General features: G+C 39.4%; 2 protein-coding genes and 1 pseudogene across 3 annotated transcripts; 1 reads left to right on the top strand and 2 right to left on the bottom strand.

The window, feature by feature from the left end:
- Nucleotides 1–839: 839 nt before the first annotated feature.
- On the bottom strand, nt 840–5637 carry LOC311264022 (sodium/potassium/calcium exchanger 2-like; annotated as a pseudogene). Its single transcript, XR_014624901.1, has 6 exons — nt 5210–5637; nt 3471–4475; nt 2433–2678; nt 2262–2351; nt 1603–1769; nt 840–1501 (listed from the first exon to the last, which is right to left on the bottom strand). The product of XR_014624901.1 is annotated as a sodium/potassium/calcium exchanger 2-like (transcript).
- ints14 (integrator complex subunit 14) lies at nt 5624–11316 on the top strand. The gene is made up of 12 exons (XM_084364537.1): nt 5624–5681; nt 6083–6369; nt 6477–6584; nt 6742–6897; nt 7654–7772; nt 7870–8012; nt 8102–8194; nt 8703–8847; nt 8993–9126; nt 9446–9564; nt 9963–10028; nt 10119–11316. Exons 2-12 carry the CDS (start codon nt 6148–6150, stop codon nt 10350–10352), a joined length of 1539 nt encoding a protein of 512 aa, XP_084220663.1. The 5' UTR covers nt 5624–5681; nt 6083–6147; the 3' UTR covers nt 10353–11316.
- Nucleotides 10624–15020, bottom strand: hacd3 (3-hydroxyacyl-CoA dehydratase 3). Its single transcript, XM_084364538.1, has 11 exons — nt 14835–15020; nt 13931–13973; nt 13778–13851; nt 13508–13672; nt 13334–13379; nt 13130–13240; nt 12911–13038; nt 12659–12771; nt 11638–11744; nt 11424–11555; nt 10624–11315 (listed from the first exon to the last, which is right to left on the bottom strand). The coding sequence occupies exons 1-11, from the start codon at nt 14910–14912 to the stop codon at nt 11239–11241; spliced, it is 1074 nt and encodes a 357-aa protein (XP_084220664.1). The 5' UTR covers nt 14913–15020; the 3' UTR covers nt 10624–11238.
- Between the last annotated feature and the right edge of the window lie 49 nt (nt 15021–15069).

Genomic DNA, 15069 nt, shown 5'->3' with positions numbered 1-15069 from the left:
TGTAAGATGTCTTTAATATAAGAAAAGGTAACTGTACTCTCCAACTTCTCCTCATATATTGTCCTGTATGGAGCCCCAGAAGTGACAAAGTGTTGGAAAAAGTTAAAAGAAAAAAATAAAGAATATTTTAATAATAATAATAATAATAATATTCAATAATATTGTAAGGTAAATAGAGTCAGACAATAGAAATAGGAGTATAAAGTTTTCTCACTGGTATTTTAGCAACTTGTGCATGTTGTGGCATAGGTTATGTTTATGTACCTCTCCTTTTCAACCTGCAGGTGGTGCTGGCAAGTTTTTTTCTCCAACTCTATTCACACACATGCCATTCAGAACAAAGGCGTTCATTTTGTTATTATTATATTAAGAAATATTCAAATAAATTATGCTTATATTACACATTAAATAAATTAAGCCCAATAAAGAAATAAAACGAGACAAAATACGAATTGTAAAATAAGAGTGAATTAAAAATTAATTGAACAAATTGCAAAACGTGGTTATCTTACTTAGTTACTTATCTTAATAATAACCCTAACAGACATTCCAAATTTATAATACATAAATAAATTCAATTATCAAAATTCAATATTCAAAATATGGGAGAGATGACATAATGGATATGAAATTGACCAAATAGAACTGGTAATTAACAGTTTGTTGTATTTTCTGGTTCTTGTTTTCAGAGCTTTCACTGTGAAGAGCTCCCCACATCGTGCCTCTGCTGTGGCAACTTTCATTTTAGAGATAGAGAGAGAGAGAGAGAGAGAGAGACTGCTACAGACGCAGTTTGTAAACATGAAGTTTTTGTATCTATTTATTAATATTTACAACATTCAACCTCTGTCTGCAAAAATAGCATCTTCTATATAAAATATGAATGAGACATTTACAAAAATGCATAAAAGAGACTTCTGTTTGTTCACTTGTACAGGAATGTGATATTACAAATTACTGTAACTAGATTGAGCAAGTGAGTTTGTAGGTATTTCTTCTAAAGAATGATTTTTGAAGCTAAAAGAAAGAAATCACTGGATGAATATAACATTATGTGATGATTATGATTAGCTTTACTTTTGGTGAGAAAGGTATTTTAAAGGAAAAGAGAAATGTTTTATTCCTCCTCGGTAACATCATAAAAAGCAGTTGAGTGAAAATAATCAAATCAAATGTTGGAAATTAAATTGTTATACTTTGGTCCATGAATGTGCACAAATGCAGCAACATACAGTAATTTTAGGCCCTTTAAACCACACTAACAGGGCAGACAATGATGCCATATTGCAGCATCACGCTAAGCACCACGAAGATAAGGTAGAGCAGAATCATGGTCAAGCCTAGCACCTTGTTAATCTTCCACTTACAGGATGCAATGGAGGTGATGAAAAAGAGGAGCACGATGAAGAGCAGTGTAGTGGCACAGAGGAGCCCATCACTGCTGACGGCCACTGAAGCCAAACCGTGGATGACTGAGTACAGAAGCCACGGGAGTGGAAGACTTTTATAAAGAAAGAGAGGAAGAGAGACAAAAAAAAAACAGCTGGATGTTAATCAGCATTTCTTTTTCAATCATTAAACATCAGGCTAATCAGAGCTCACCACACAGTGATGTCAAAGATGTTTTTGCCCACAGAGCTGGACACAGCCATGTCCCCCAGGTCTTTACGAGCCACAATCACACTGGTAATGAGGTCGGGGATGGACGTCCCCGCAGCCAGGATAGTCAGGCCCATGATCTCCTCTGAGATGCCGATTGTCTCACCCACCTACATGTGAAAATCAGAGTTCAGAGTGGATAGAAGCTACAGAAATGGAAAATTACTTAAATGTTTTTCTCAGCATGACCGATTCAAGACACGATCTTGATCTTACTTTCAGAAATATCCAGTGGTTTAGGGAGATTAACATGGAATTAAACAAGTGTACATTTGCAATTGCTGCAACCGGGTGCCTGGTATTCACATGAACACTTGACTTCAATGGAAAATCTCAACCTCAAAGATAGATAGTTGCATTTGCTAAAGGTTTTGTTTTGTTTTTTCTCTGCAGCCATAATGGTCACAATCCTCTCTGAGATGCCGGCTGTCTCACCCACCTAAACGTTTAAACCAACGTGCTCAAACTGAATAGAAGATACAGAATCACTCTCATGTCTTTTTGTATTTAAGCGCTGTTGCATATCAATGGTTGTCTGCACACTCAGACAACAAAGCAACACATCTCAAATTCTGTCTCTAAATGTTACAACAGTAACTGACCTGATGGGCCCACCACACCATGAAGTAGGAAAAGACAGCAATCCACATTATAGAGCCCAGGAAGGTGACCACAAAGAATTTTCTGGATTTCTGCCAGACAGAAGCAAAAAACACACAGTTGTGGCATTAAAGATACCAGACCTGATCTCAGAAATGTGTCTGGGTCTTTACCTGGTTGCGGACATCTGGAACTGTGAGCCACAGAGGGAAGATTATGGGCAGCAGGAAGAGGTAGGTGGCTTGTTTACGTGGTGTGTTGGGCCACTTTAGAGACAGAGGCTTTATATTTTTCTGTTCTTCATCCACTTTCTCTTCAGTCTCAACACCGTCATCACTGTCTTTATCGATGTCATCTTCCTCACTTTCAACATCGTCAGAGCTCCCTCCTGACCCATCCTCGCCTGCAGGTATGTCCTCCTAGGGAACAGGCATTTGGAGCGTTGATCACATTGGGCAACGGTTAAAGCAGTATAGAAAAAGAAGCCTGAAGAGGCCATTTCCCTACAGTTGTAACTCTGTGCACTAGCTCTTACGTATACACATTTTCAGATTGACTTCTAAGGATACCAAAGATATGATCAGACAGTATCTTCTTGTCCTTTAGCGACTCCTTTTTATCCTTTGATGCTACGGTTTGCACAGTGATGTAGCTTTTCAAAGCACTAGTTTGGCTGGTTAGCTTTCATTCCCCAACGCCTTTGCAAGTAACATTTCACCCTGTGATGAGCCCACAGTAGGTGGGAGTAGAGATGTCGTGAGGGATGAGTAACGTGGGTTTCTGACTGTTTCATGGACATTTTTCAGAGGCTTTCTGTGATGATTGCATGATGCGTGAGTGAACAAGCAATTTTCTTTGCAGGACCTCGTACAGCTTCTGTTTTGCATTTTCACCATCACATTATGTGATGTGTTACTTAAATTCATGACTTTTAAGAAAGATTTTCTTAATATTACACATAATTTGTGCTTTTTCATGATATTTCTATTGAAAGATTAGAAACAATTTTCAACTTTGTGACATAAAATTACAGCAGACGTTGCCCTTAAAAGCTATAGATATACTCTCCATGCAAGTAAGGTATATTGAGTCAAAGTCAGTCAAATGCCTGCAAACTGTTCAGTTGTAAGAAACAAAATTTAATGATATTGTAGACAGGACAAATTATACAATCCATTTGATTTGAGTACATTTGTCACACGAGTGCTTACCTGTTCGGGTTCCACCACAGCAATACCTCTGACAATGTTCTTGTGTTTGTGCAGTTGGGTCTTGAAGGCGTGCTCTATTTGCACATTGAACTTCATGAAAATCACATAGACAAGTGTAAGCGGTCACCAGCATCATGCTCTCCCACCACATTATGACATTATCCAGGAAGAAAATGATGAGTAAGATGAGGTCGAGTATGTAGAAGGATACGTCTCTGAAAAGTGGCCACCAGGTCAGACGAAGAACCTCCCGTGAAAACAGAGCACACAGTCCGATCACAAACAGAATGTTGAAGACTGCTGAACCAACGATTGTGCCAATTCCCACATTGCTGTGGCCGATGAAGGCTCCAATGAGGAGGGCAAAAAGTTTAGGGACGGATCTTCCAGCAGCCATGAAGGTGGCTCCTGTTACATCGTCAGAGATGGCAAGCTTGTCTGTGATCACACTCAGCGCAGGAACAAAGAACTCATCACACACAATTGCAAGTGAGATGAACATGTACATCATCCCAAAAATGTGGAGGATCACCCAGCCTCGTCTGCGGTCTTCCACAGAGAATAAATCAGCAGGGTATTTGCTCCTAATATGTGGAGGTTCACCAGGAGAAGCTGGAGCTGGTGTGGGTGTCTCCTGTGAAGGCTCAGGGGCCACAAAAGTCTGATTTGCCGTTGATGATGGTGGAGATTTAGTGGGGGTGGATGCTTTAAAATATGTAGTTGTATCCGTATGATGAACCACATGCATCTCTGATGTTGTTTGATCTGTGGGCTCTAATTCGTGTGTTGCAGTGAGAGGCTCCTCCAGCCCCTGAGCCTTCTCAACCCCTTTTGTTTCACCTTCTCCAAAATCCTCTCCAATCTGAGTCACTGGCAGAGGCTCATGCAGTCTGGCACTGATGGGCAGCTGGTAGCGTGTCCAGAGGAAAGCCCCAGAGAGGAAAATCAGAAGCCAGCACAGCTTCTTTTTGGCACTATTCATGTTTCCCCAAAGGAGCTGTCGTGCTGGTTGCAAAAAAAACAAGCTGCATAAATGGCAAGTCCAGCTTTCTTATTAGCAATGGAGGGAGACTTCAGCAGTGTACTTCATGTAACATCCTCGGCCCCTTAATAACAGATAACATTAATGTGCAGCAAAAAGTATTTCAGTGGGAATCATCGACGGTCAGGAGAAAGCATCTGTAATATCTGTAAGATTTCCTTTTAAATGTCTGAATCTAATCTGAATAAATTAAAACACATACAGTCAGCCAAGTCTAATCTATGCATTTAATCCAGCCCTGTTTACTGTATATATACCAGTGATGAAATGTAACTAAGTACATATACTCAAATACTGTACTTAAGCACATTTTTTTAGGTACTTCACTTAGGTATTTCCATTTTCTGGTACTTTATACTTCCACTCCACTACATTTTGGGGGCAAATATTGTACTTTTTACTCCACTACATTAATCTGATAATTTACATTACTAGTTACTTTTCAGATTACATGCTGCATCAGAGCCAAATGAGTACATTTAAATTAACTTATTTTATCGACAATCAAATACCAATAATGAGAAAAATGGCACACATGTAAATATATGTATAATTTACTTTTACTTGAACTTCTGATACTTAAATACTTTGAAAATCAGATACTTTGAGATTTTTACCCTAGTACTATTCATGTGGGTGACTTTCACTTTTACCAAAGTAATATTTTAACACGATATCAGTGTGTGAGCAGTCTTACCTTATAAAAGGGCGGCTCCTTCTCACCAGTTGCTATGCAAAACTATCAACAATATAAAATCAGTGCTCTGACAGTACCCTATATGGCAAAAGGTAACTGCAGTCTCTGGACTGAGATTCTCGTCTGAGAACATCGAGCATTTGCAAGCATTACTTTTACAATCCGTCCAGTTTTTTGCATAAAAACAACTTCTCAGGATTACACTCATCCGTTTTCTTCTTCCTCCGCCAGCGCGCCGATCTCACATCGAAATTTTAACTGGAAAAGCTAAATTGAAAAAACACTTAAATGTATAATGTTCATGAGCAGATCGAATTAATGCAGAATTGGGAGAATTTCCTGTTTATTTCTGTGTTGTTTTCCCTGAACACGTAGGAACTGTTTATTCAAAGGGCACCGTTGTCACCCGGTCGGAAGTAGCGGTGCACCGTACAACACAAACACTGGTGGATGGCGAGCGAAGCGTTGAATGGCACGTATAGATTTAGTTTTTGCCCTGTTAATTATTCACTAAATATTTTAAGAAATGGATAGTTATCTTCTGACATTTATTAAATATTAACCTGGACTTTTCTCCCGGTAGTTTATTGACGTTATGCTGCAAATTGCTAGCGTTAGTTAGCCGAACAACTAGCCAACATTAGCTAACAGTGCCTTCCTGTGACAGGCTGTTTCCCTTTTAGACTTTAACTTCGTTAATGACCAAGTTTGATTGTCTTAATAGCTTCATTATGATACTAGTGGCGAAAATAGTGACATTGACATAAACACTTAAGCGTAATAAGCCGCATAATTGCTGAATGATCTTGTTGGCTAACTTCTTCTTTTGTGTTGTTGTCCTCACACATTATTTTTTTCTTTCTCTTCCTTCAGTGGCAGCACGTAGGAGGGTACTTTAAAACCACTGTTGTATTGGGAATTCATATAATCTGCTAGCCATGCCTACCGTGGTCTTAATGGACGTGTCTCTGTCCATGACACGACCAGTGGCGGTGGATGGCAGCGAGGAGTTTCAGAGGAAGAACCTGGCTGTCCACGGACTGAATATGTTGTTTGAACACATGGCCTCAAATTACCGCTTGGAGTTCACATCACTGATGGCATTTTCTTCTCTCTGGGACCTTTTGGTGCCTTTCACCAGGGATTACAATACTCTACAGGTAAAGTATGTCTGATATGAGAAGTCAGACTGAACAATCAGCAAGTTTTCCTCACTGCTTGACCTCAGAGGAGGAGTATGACCTCTTATTATTGTCTTTCTGTGCAGGAGGCTCTGAGCAACCTGGAAGACTATGACAAGACCTGTGTTGAATCAGCTCTTCAAGGAGTCAGCAACGTGGTGCAGCAGGAGTGGGGCAGTGCCTGTCCTTGTCAGGTACTTGGGGTCCTCTACACAACATCATCCCACTTGAATTCACTATTGTTTAAATAAAACTGGTGTATGGACAAAACATATTTCCAGTGATTTCAGCTACCTGTGCCCATCTATTGTTCCAGAGCGTGTTTATGTACCATCTTTCTTTGTCCTGTAGGTGGTGCTGGTTACTGATGGATCTCTTGGTATTGGAAAGGGTTCCCTACGTCACTCCCTGCAAACACTGAAGCATCGTGGGGATGACAAAAAGTTCCCACTCCCTTTCCCTTTCCCTACCAAAATGTACATCATGTGTGTAGCAAACGCAGAGGAGGTACTGGGTTATACTTTTTGCTTGCTGCTCAACAGTTAATTTCTATTTACTTGCACCTTGACTTGTGTAAAATTGTGGAGGAAACTTGACCAAAAATGAGAAACTAAAAATGCTACTAAACTAAACAGCAGATTGACAGTATGTTGAAGAAATCTGAGGATAAGAGAATGGCAGTTCAAGAAGACACATAGTGATTCATATTCATGACTATGTCAATGAAATGTCAATGACTGTTATATTACAGTGACTCTGTAGCTTAACCTTAGGAGAAAATGTGTACATTATTTTGGTCATTTGTGTCATGTAGCAACAGTTTTCTGTCATGTTTCCAGAAGCATCCTGTAAAGTTTAAGCTTACAGCAAGTCAGGATTTTCAGTAGATTTCCTAGCTGAAACTAAAGTTGTCACAATACCAGAACTTTGAACGTTCGTACGGTACTAGTATATAAAACAGTACGTGATACCTCTTTTGATACCACGACAAAAAGAAAAAAGTCCAAGGCACACAAAATCAGATTTTTTTTAATTTATGTTTTTTTTTTTAATTAACAGCCTGCAAACAGTGCTGGTACTGAAAAAGTCATGAAACAAATACCCACACATTTGTAAAGCCTTGGGTTGAAAATCTGATTGTTGAATCGAGTTGAATGCAGATATTGTATTGTTCTAATCGCATGGTTTCGAAACATTATCAAAGTATCAATACTTGGGTAACCTTAGCTATAACAAATGCAACCCCGTCTTGTGTAATTGCAGTTACAGATGACTGATGCCATGGACAACTTGGAGGAGCTCCTTCGTCTCAGCGGAGGTGATGGACAGATCTTCACTATGGAGGGACCACTTTGCATGAAGAGTGTACAGGCCATGTTTGGGTATGACTCCTACTGGGGGAATAATCCAAAAAGAAACATACTTTTTCCATGTTTGATATAATTACTAAGAAGCCTTTGGCCATTTTTATGTCTTCAGGAGGCTGATTGATTACGCGTACTCTCCCTTCCATGCTGTCCTGCACTGTGGGAACCTGTCCTCAGATGTTCAGGTGTTCCCTCGACCTGAGCCCGTTGTGATAGATGAAGAGGTGGAGCCCATGCCCCGATCAGTCAGCACAGGTACCCAGCTAACTTCATATTCCACAATTTAGAATTAAATTTAAACAATTTTCTTATATAAACAATCTGTTCTATTATCTATATTTCAGATTTGGAAATTATTGGCTTCATTGAAATTGGTGACATTTCCAGTCCTCCAGTTATATCGAGACATTTGGTACTTCCTATTGCTGTGAACAAAGGTTAGTGTTAAACATTTGTTGTGGTGTTTTTAAAGAAAACGAATGCCTAGAGATCATTGCTTTGGTGTAATATCCAGATTTTCTCAAACGAAACTGATCACTTTAAACTGATTCTCACATGAATTGTATTGCACACCTAAAAAGTTGTTGCTGCTTCAAGAACACAACAAAATGTATGGTCAAGCATGTTTTTACTGTATTCAACCATGACTGCTCAGATTTTACTTACAGTTAAAAAAATTAAAGAGAACAATGGGGAGAAAATGCAAACACGTTGCTGATTATACACCCGAGAAGTCAGAGCAAATATAAAACAATAAATTGTTCAAATACAAAGTGTTTGTGATGCAAATAATATTCTTAAAATCCCATTTGACACACATTATTTCCACCTTACACATTCTAACACATATTTTAATTAAAGAGAAAAATCAGATCTGTGATTCCTGGGAATGTTATGTGTCAGATTTTGGTATTATTAATGTATTTAATTTGTACTTCATTTCAGAGGTGGATGAAGTTGGCACAGGAGCCACAGATGAGCTTGAGGAGGAACCTTCTGCTAGTCAGATGGCAGGCAAAAGTCCAAACTTTTGTGTACTTTTACATGGCAGTCTTAAAGTTGAGGGCATGGTGGCACTGGTTCAACTGGGGTGAGATGCAACAGAGCTGTTTACGTTTAACTTATTTTAATTCTGGTATGTTCAGAATTTACCACAATATTAAAAGACCTGCAGAGTAGAACAAGTTAATGCATTTTATGAAGAAATGGCCTAAATTGAGTTTGCTTTCTCTCAGGCCAGAGTGGTACGGGATGCTGTATTCTCAAGCAGACAGCAAGAAGAAATCGAACCTGATGTTGTCTGTGTTTGATCCTGGTGCAGAGCCTCTGCCGTGGCTGGGCAAGATCTCACATTTGGGACCAATATCAGGTAAATCAATCACCCCTTCCCTGTGTATAGTTCCTCTGCAGACACTTCAAACAAGCAATCAGCAAGTTTTCTACAAATGTACATCAAACTACTGCTTATAAAGTCTTTGCTAGTTCTTTATTACTGGAGGCATATTTTTTTGGGTTGACACAATACCCCATGTACAGGTAAATGACTGTTTATTCTTGAAGAGCAAAGGCCTCTCTATGTGTACATAATCAAGCAGTTAATAATTAAACATTTTATTACAAAGTTGGTTTTCTTTGATCGTTATACTGACTTTTTACTTTGATGTTTTATGACCTTTCTGGTATTTCAGAGGCTGCTGAAAATCCCTACGGAGAGGATGACAATAAAAGTCCTTTCCCCGTGCAGCCACAGGTCAAACGAAGCTATGCCCAGAACGTCACTGTGTGGATTAAGGCCAGTGGATTACAGGTGCAGTAAAATCACTGTATAAAGGAAAGTTGTTTGTGGCAGTCCCCAAGTGCACATGCCATGTTACTTCAGAGAAACTGCGGGGACTGTTCCTCCTTAATGTATTGTAGCTAGGACCTATCACAATTAATAGTAATCACAGTTTCAATAAGGGGGGTGGTTTGGATTTGACTAACTTGCTAACAAATGCATGAACATACTTTGATACTGTATTATTATTATATACTATAACAATGACATTTTATATATTACTGTTAGTATTAGGGCTAGGACCATACGCTGAGCTCCCAATATGATACTATCACAATACTTAAACTTAATACTAAAACAATGTACCATCTCTACCATCCATCCTGTGTGGCATTATTGACTCAGCTATTTATGATATCATTCTACAGACTGATGTGCAGAAGATCCTGAGGAATGCAAGAAAACTACCAGATAAAACTCAAACCTTCTATAAGGTAATTTCTTCTAAAAATGACTCTAAACTGACTATAAACAATTATATTCATGATTTATTTAAATCGCTGTTTTGTATGTGAATCTGTCAGGAGCTGAACCGTCTTCGGAAAGCTGCCTTGGCTTTCGGTTTCTGGGAGCTCCTGAAGGGAGTTGCTGATCTGCTGGAGAGAGAGTGCACCCTGCTCCCAGACTCGGCTCATCCCGACGCAGCTTTCCAGCTCTCCCATGCTGCACAGCAACTCAAACTGGCTAGCACTGGTGACTCCCAGTACGCTGCTTTTGATCACAACATTGCTCCCATGCACACCGACTTCTCAAGCTGAGCCACGTCTGAATTAGTAAAAAAAACAGACTAATTTATAGCAGCCTCTACCTGTGTGGACCAAGCTGGAGAGAGCACCTGTTTGTGCTGAACGTTGTTTGAAGAACTCATTGAAGGGTCTGCTTCAAGAACTTATATGTGGATGTTGATAACTTACACTCCTTTGGCACTGCCTAAACATGGCAACACGTACATAATAAGGTGTTTGTAAGATGTTCATGTGTCCATATTTTTTTTACATGTTCTTTTGTAGGATCTTTTTCTCAGATTGATCAGATTTCAATTTCATTTTTATTCATTGTCAAATAACTCACATTTACAGGAAATGACTGTTAATGTTGGCATTTAAAATTCAGGTGACTGAATAAATAATGAAAAAGCAGAACAAGCGATATAAATATAAATTCTTCATAGCTGGTTGTTATTTAGCATGAGTGAAAATGCTGTCTGCACACAGTCTACAGTATGATTTCCCCTGAGGTCTGTGGGACGGTTCAAAAATCTGTAATAACAAATAGAATTTTTGTTGAGAATTCATTTGCCTTCTCATTCATAACAAACTGCTAATCAATCAAGAATAAAACGAAAAAACACTTTATCACACAGGATATTAAGGCTTACTACAGCTCTTCACTAAACTACAAAATACTGACTGATGTCCGAGAGAACTTAATCACCAATAATGGCACTGCCAATGCAATGACGAAATATATCATCCGAACTGAAGGATGTTGGTGTTGACTATGAATTAAATTATTTTAGTGAGAGCAAACACGTTTCTGGGAAAAGAGAAATAACTGACTGGAGCTTTTTTTATGAGTGTCATATCTAAAAAAAGAGATAAGCAGGCAGCAAAGGTGTTTGAGGACTGTCGTCGGTGCTGAATCTCAATTTGCTTTCCTCTTCTTGGTACGGAAACGCCTCTTCCTCTGCTTGTAAAGATGGCGGAAGTTGATAAAAAGTCCTAAAGCGGGGAGGTGACCAAAAGGTTGATATTGGAACCACAAATGCTGACATTGTTGCAACATTTGTTCAAAGATCTACGTGATTAATGTTTTATCTGGATACTTACCAAGAAACATGAGAACTAGATAGATGTGCAGGAAGTAAGAGAAGCTGATAGAGGTACCGATGGCTTTTGGCAGAGGAATGCTGAAGAGTTTGGTCTCGTCAAAGATAGGAATGGATTGTATGACAGCAACAGCTACGTGAGATTGGAAGACAAGATTAATTTTAACTTGTGTGTGTAGATTAATTATTATTTATGAGAAAAGTAAACAACTCACCTTCAGCGATAACACCTAACGGGTACAGTGGTATCCAGATGGTGTACCGCAGCCATGTGAGAGTTTTCCACTCTGTATTGAAACAGCCTAGCATGTAAAATGGATACCTAAAAATTGGAACTACATGTTAGTTTCAGGGAGGAAATCCAAGGTGTGTTGCTCTTCTTCCACTGACACAGGTTGCAACAACAACAGTATATCCTTCTGACAGTGTAGCCTAAATGACCTGCTGTTGTTCTTGTCACACCAATTACTGCACCCACCTTTGACCTCAAACTTTGGTCTGTCAGGTTGAGTCTGCAGTTACTCTTGAAGTGTCTTTTTTGTGTCAAAGGTTAATGCCACAGACCCCATACTGCAAGAGTTTTACCATTTGTTGCAGGGCAGCAACTAACAATTATTTTCAATGTCAAAGAATCTGCTGATTATTCTCTTGATCAGAGGTGGCAAAAGTACACACATTCTTTACTCAAGTAGAAGTTCAGATCAGAAACATAAAAAAAGGACTGGTAAAAGCCAAAGTACCGATGCAACATCTTTGCTCAAGTAAAGTAAGAAAGTACAGGCCAAAAAATGTACTCAAAGGATAAAACTAAATAGTCCATAATCCATCTGGAGGACATTTCTACTGGCCATTTCTGTGCAAAGCTAACTGAACCTCACGTCATATTAATATGATTCAAAGACCATCAAACTTAAAACTTAAAAGAGCTGTTCACAAACGCACCAGGAGGATAGCTGATTGTTGAGTCGCATTCAGTGAAGCAAAATGAAAGTATTCGTTAAATCCCTTCAAATGCATTAAAAGTAACGAGCCTTCTCATACATTTTAAGAATCTTTTAAATTGTGTCAACACAATTCAGCAGAAGTTTATTTCCAGGTGGAGAACTTCTGCCATGATTTGAAAAAATATTAGCTGTATACAGATGATTGCGCTGAGACTATAAATGGAAAGTGCTTAACTTAGTCAATTTACATGACTGTTCACCATTAACAACACTAAGCTAGAGGGGTACTTACCTAAAAATCTCAATGGCGCTCCAAAGATAGAAAACGAAGAACACAACTGGCCGGTTGTGCATTTCCTCCAAACTACCAAAAATGATGAAGAGGACAAAATTTCGTCCAACCACCTAGGAGAAAAGCAAAACCAGCAATGGCACTTAATAATGAAAAATTAATACTATATCTGTTGCACACATTTTTCATAGCGAAAAGCAGGTATCACTGCACATCATGAAATTCAAACTCAGGCAAATGAGCATCTCATACCTGTATAAGAGTTGGAATAACACCTGTTCGGACTACACCAAAGGCAGCGTTGAGGACCTCTACTGCTGCCAGGATCTGGCAGAAGAACATCACGTCCGATATGGTGTGAAATGTGTCGTACAGAGAATCTGAAGTGAAAGTAGTGTTATAAATGATAGAAAATGATACAAGAAGAAACATTTCGCAACTTTAAGCCACAACAGTCTCATAATTGCTCACCTTGGCCAAAGATAAAGAGCCGCACTGTCATGTTGACAAAGATCCATGAAAAACCAAGAAACTGGACCAGGTTGTACACAAACAAAAATCCAGTTTTCAGGCTGACAAAACCTGAAACATTTTTTTTAAAAAAGAAAAGAAGATGATGATGAAATCATTGAGTTATCGGATACAAACAACGTGCTTGAACAGATTTTTACTCACCTTCCTCTTTGTGCCTTGAAGCCCTCAACCTGTTCTTTTTCTCCTCCTTTCAAAGTAAAAGAAAATTACAAAATCAATATTTGCCTTTGGTAACAATAATACATTCTTAGTTCTGATATTTTTCAACACTGATGTTAGGAGTATGTTTAATAGAGTTTTAAACTTAAATCTCACCTTTTCCCGGATCTCCATCTCAGCGTCTGACTCGTCCAGCCAGCGGTCAAAGTCAGGAGCCAGGAAGACAGGTTTGCGCTCCTGTGCGGTCAGTCTCTCCCACCAGCCCCGCTGCTCTTTCCGCACAATAATATTCACCAGCCGCTGTGTGGACTTGTGGCTCACCTGTGTGCCCACACAGGTTCATTTAATGTGAACAGTCAGGAAGGCATATGAAAAAAAAAAAAGAAACAATAGATATCTAGGACTGATTTTCCAATGGATACATACCTCTGGCTTTACTGGTGACAGAAACTCCAAGTTGAACTCGTATTCATTTTGTCCTTTTGCACCATGGCCCTGGGCTACACACAAAATATTATGTCACAAATCATGAACTTATACATTTCATTTTCATTTTGACTATAAAATACTTTAAGTTACCTCTAAACTGAAGCACTTTTTCGTGTACATGGACATCAATATTCTGTAAAAAGAACGGAGAAGCAGATGGTGAGTTTACTTCCTCCAGCTGATTAAAAATTCAGGCATCCTATTACTCCCTGTGCACGATAACGCTGACCAGACAAAAATAAAACACTTAAAAGACTTCAAACAATTAAGCTAAGGTTAGGTTAACAATCTATATTCCATCTACAATAGTAACATTTAATCACCTTACAGATTATTTCCTTGTTTGAAGGAACTCAAACAAGGAAATGAAACGTTTCACACAAACTCCACCCTGAATCAGCTCTTGTTCATGTTAAACATACAGTGCAGCCTTATCAGTGCTATAAAACTAACTATGCATGGGGTAAATACATAAACTTAGGGGGAATAAGAGCGGGCTGAGGATGACTCACTCCTGCAGCCTGATATTGGGGCAAAGTAACACCTTTGGGTAACACAACACCTGTCCCTCACCTTTGTTACTTGAAGGAAGAGGTGATAAGGTTTCACTCCGCCCCTGCAGGTTGTGGTAGTGCTTGTGGTTTTTTATTACGGTTTTAGTCACCCTTGTGACTGACTATACCACACACATTTCCTTCCTCTATACTAATTCTGCGCATTACTGGACAGGTTTGTTTTGATCAAACCTGATAGATAACGACAGACCTGAAAGGGGGCTTGAACTGTCGTCTAAAAGGATCTTTGTGTTGGTCATCCAGTATGCAAAGTGAACGGCTGCCCAGCGGCGGGGCATTTCCCCAAAAACCTGCACCTATTTTGCATAATTTCAGATCCTATCCAAGAGGCTGACAAAAGTGCACAAGCCGCTCAGAAAGTACCCTAAAGCGACTCACTGGTGAAAAGTGAGTCCTGTCCTGTACACTTGTTAGCTCACCTGCGCGTCTGTCAGCTCCACTCGCAGGTAAATGTCTTCATGGCGTTGAGCCCAGTAAACGAGAGGTGTGAGCGTCATTGTTCCGTTTTTAGAGCTGTTTTTCAAACAAATATCAGGCTTGTCGCACAATGAATGAAGCCTCCTGTCTTCATGCTAGCTGCCTGTCATGGCAGGCGACAGCAAAATGCCCAGAATATTCTGTGAACCCGCGCGCTCGCCGTCTGTCAGCGTAGCG

Source organism: Pagrus pagrus (assembly GCF_965226575.1).
Source record: "Pagrus pagrus genome assembly, chromosome: 10".
Taxonomy (NCBI): domain Eukaryota; kingdom Metazoa; phylum Chordata; class Actinopteri; order Spariformes; family Sparidae; genus Pagrus; species Pagrus pagrus.
This window is presented reverse-complemented; position numbering and strand designations above follow the sequence as displayed.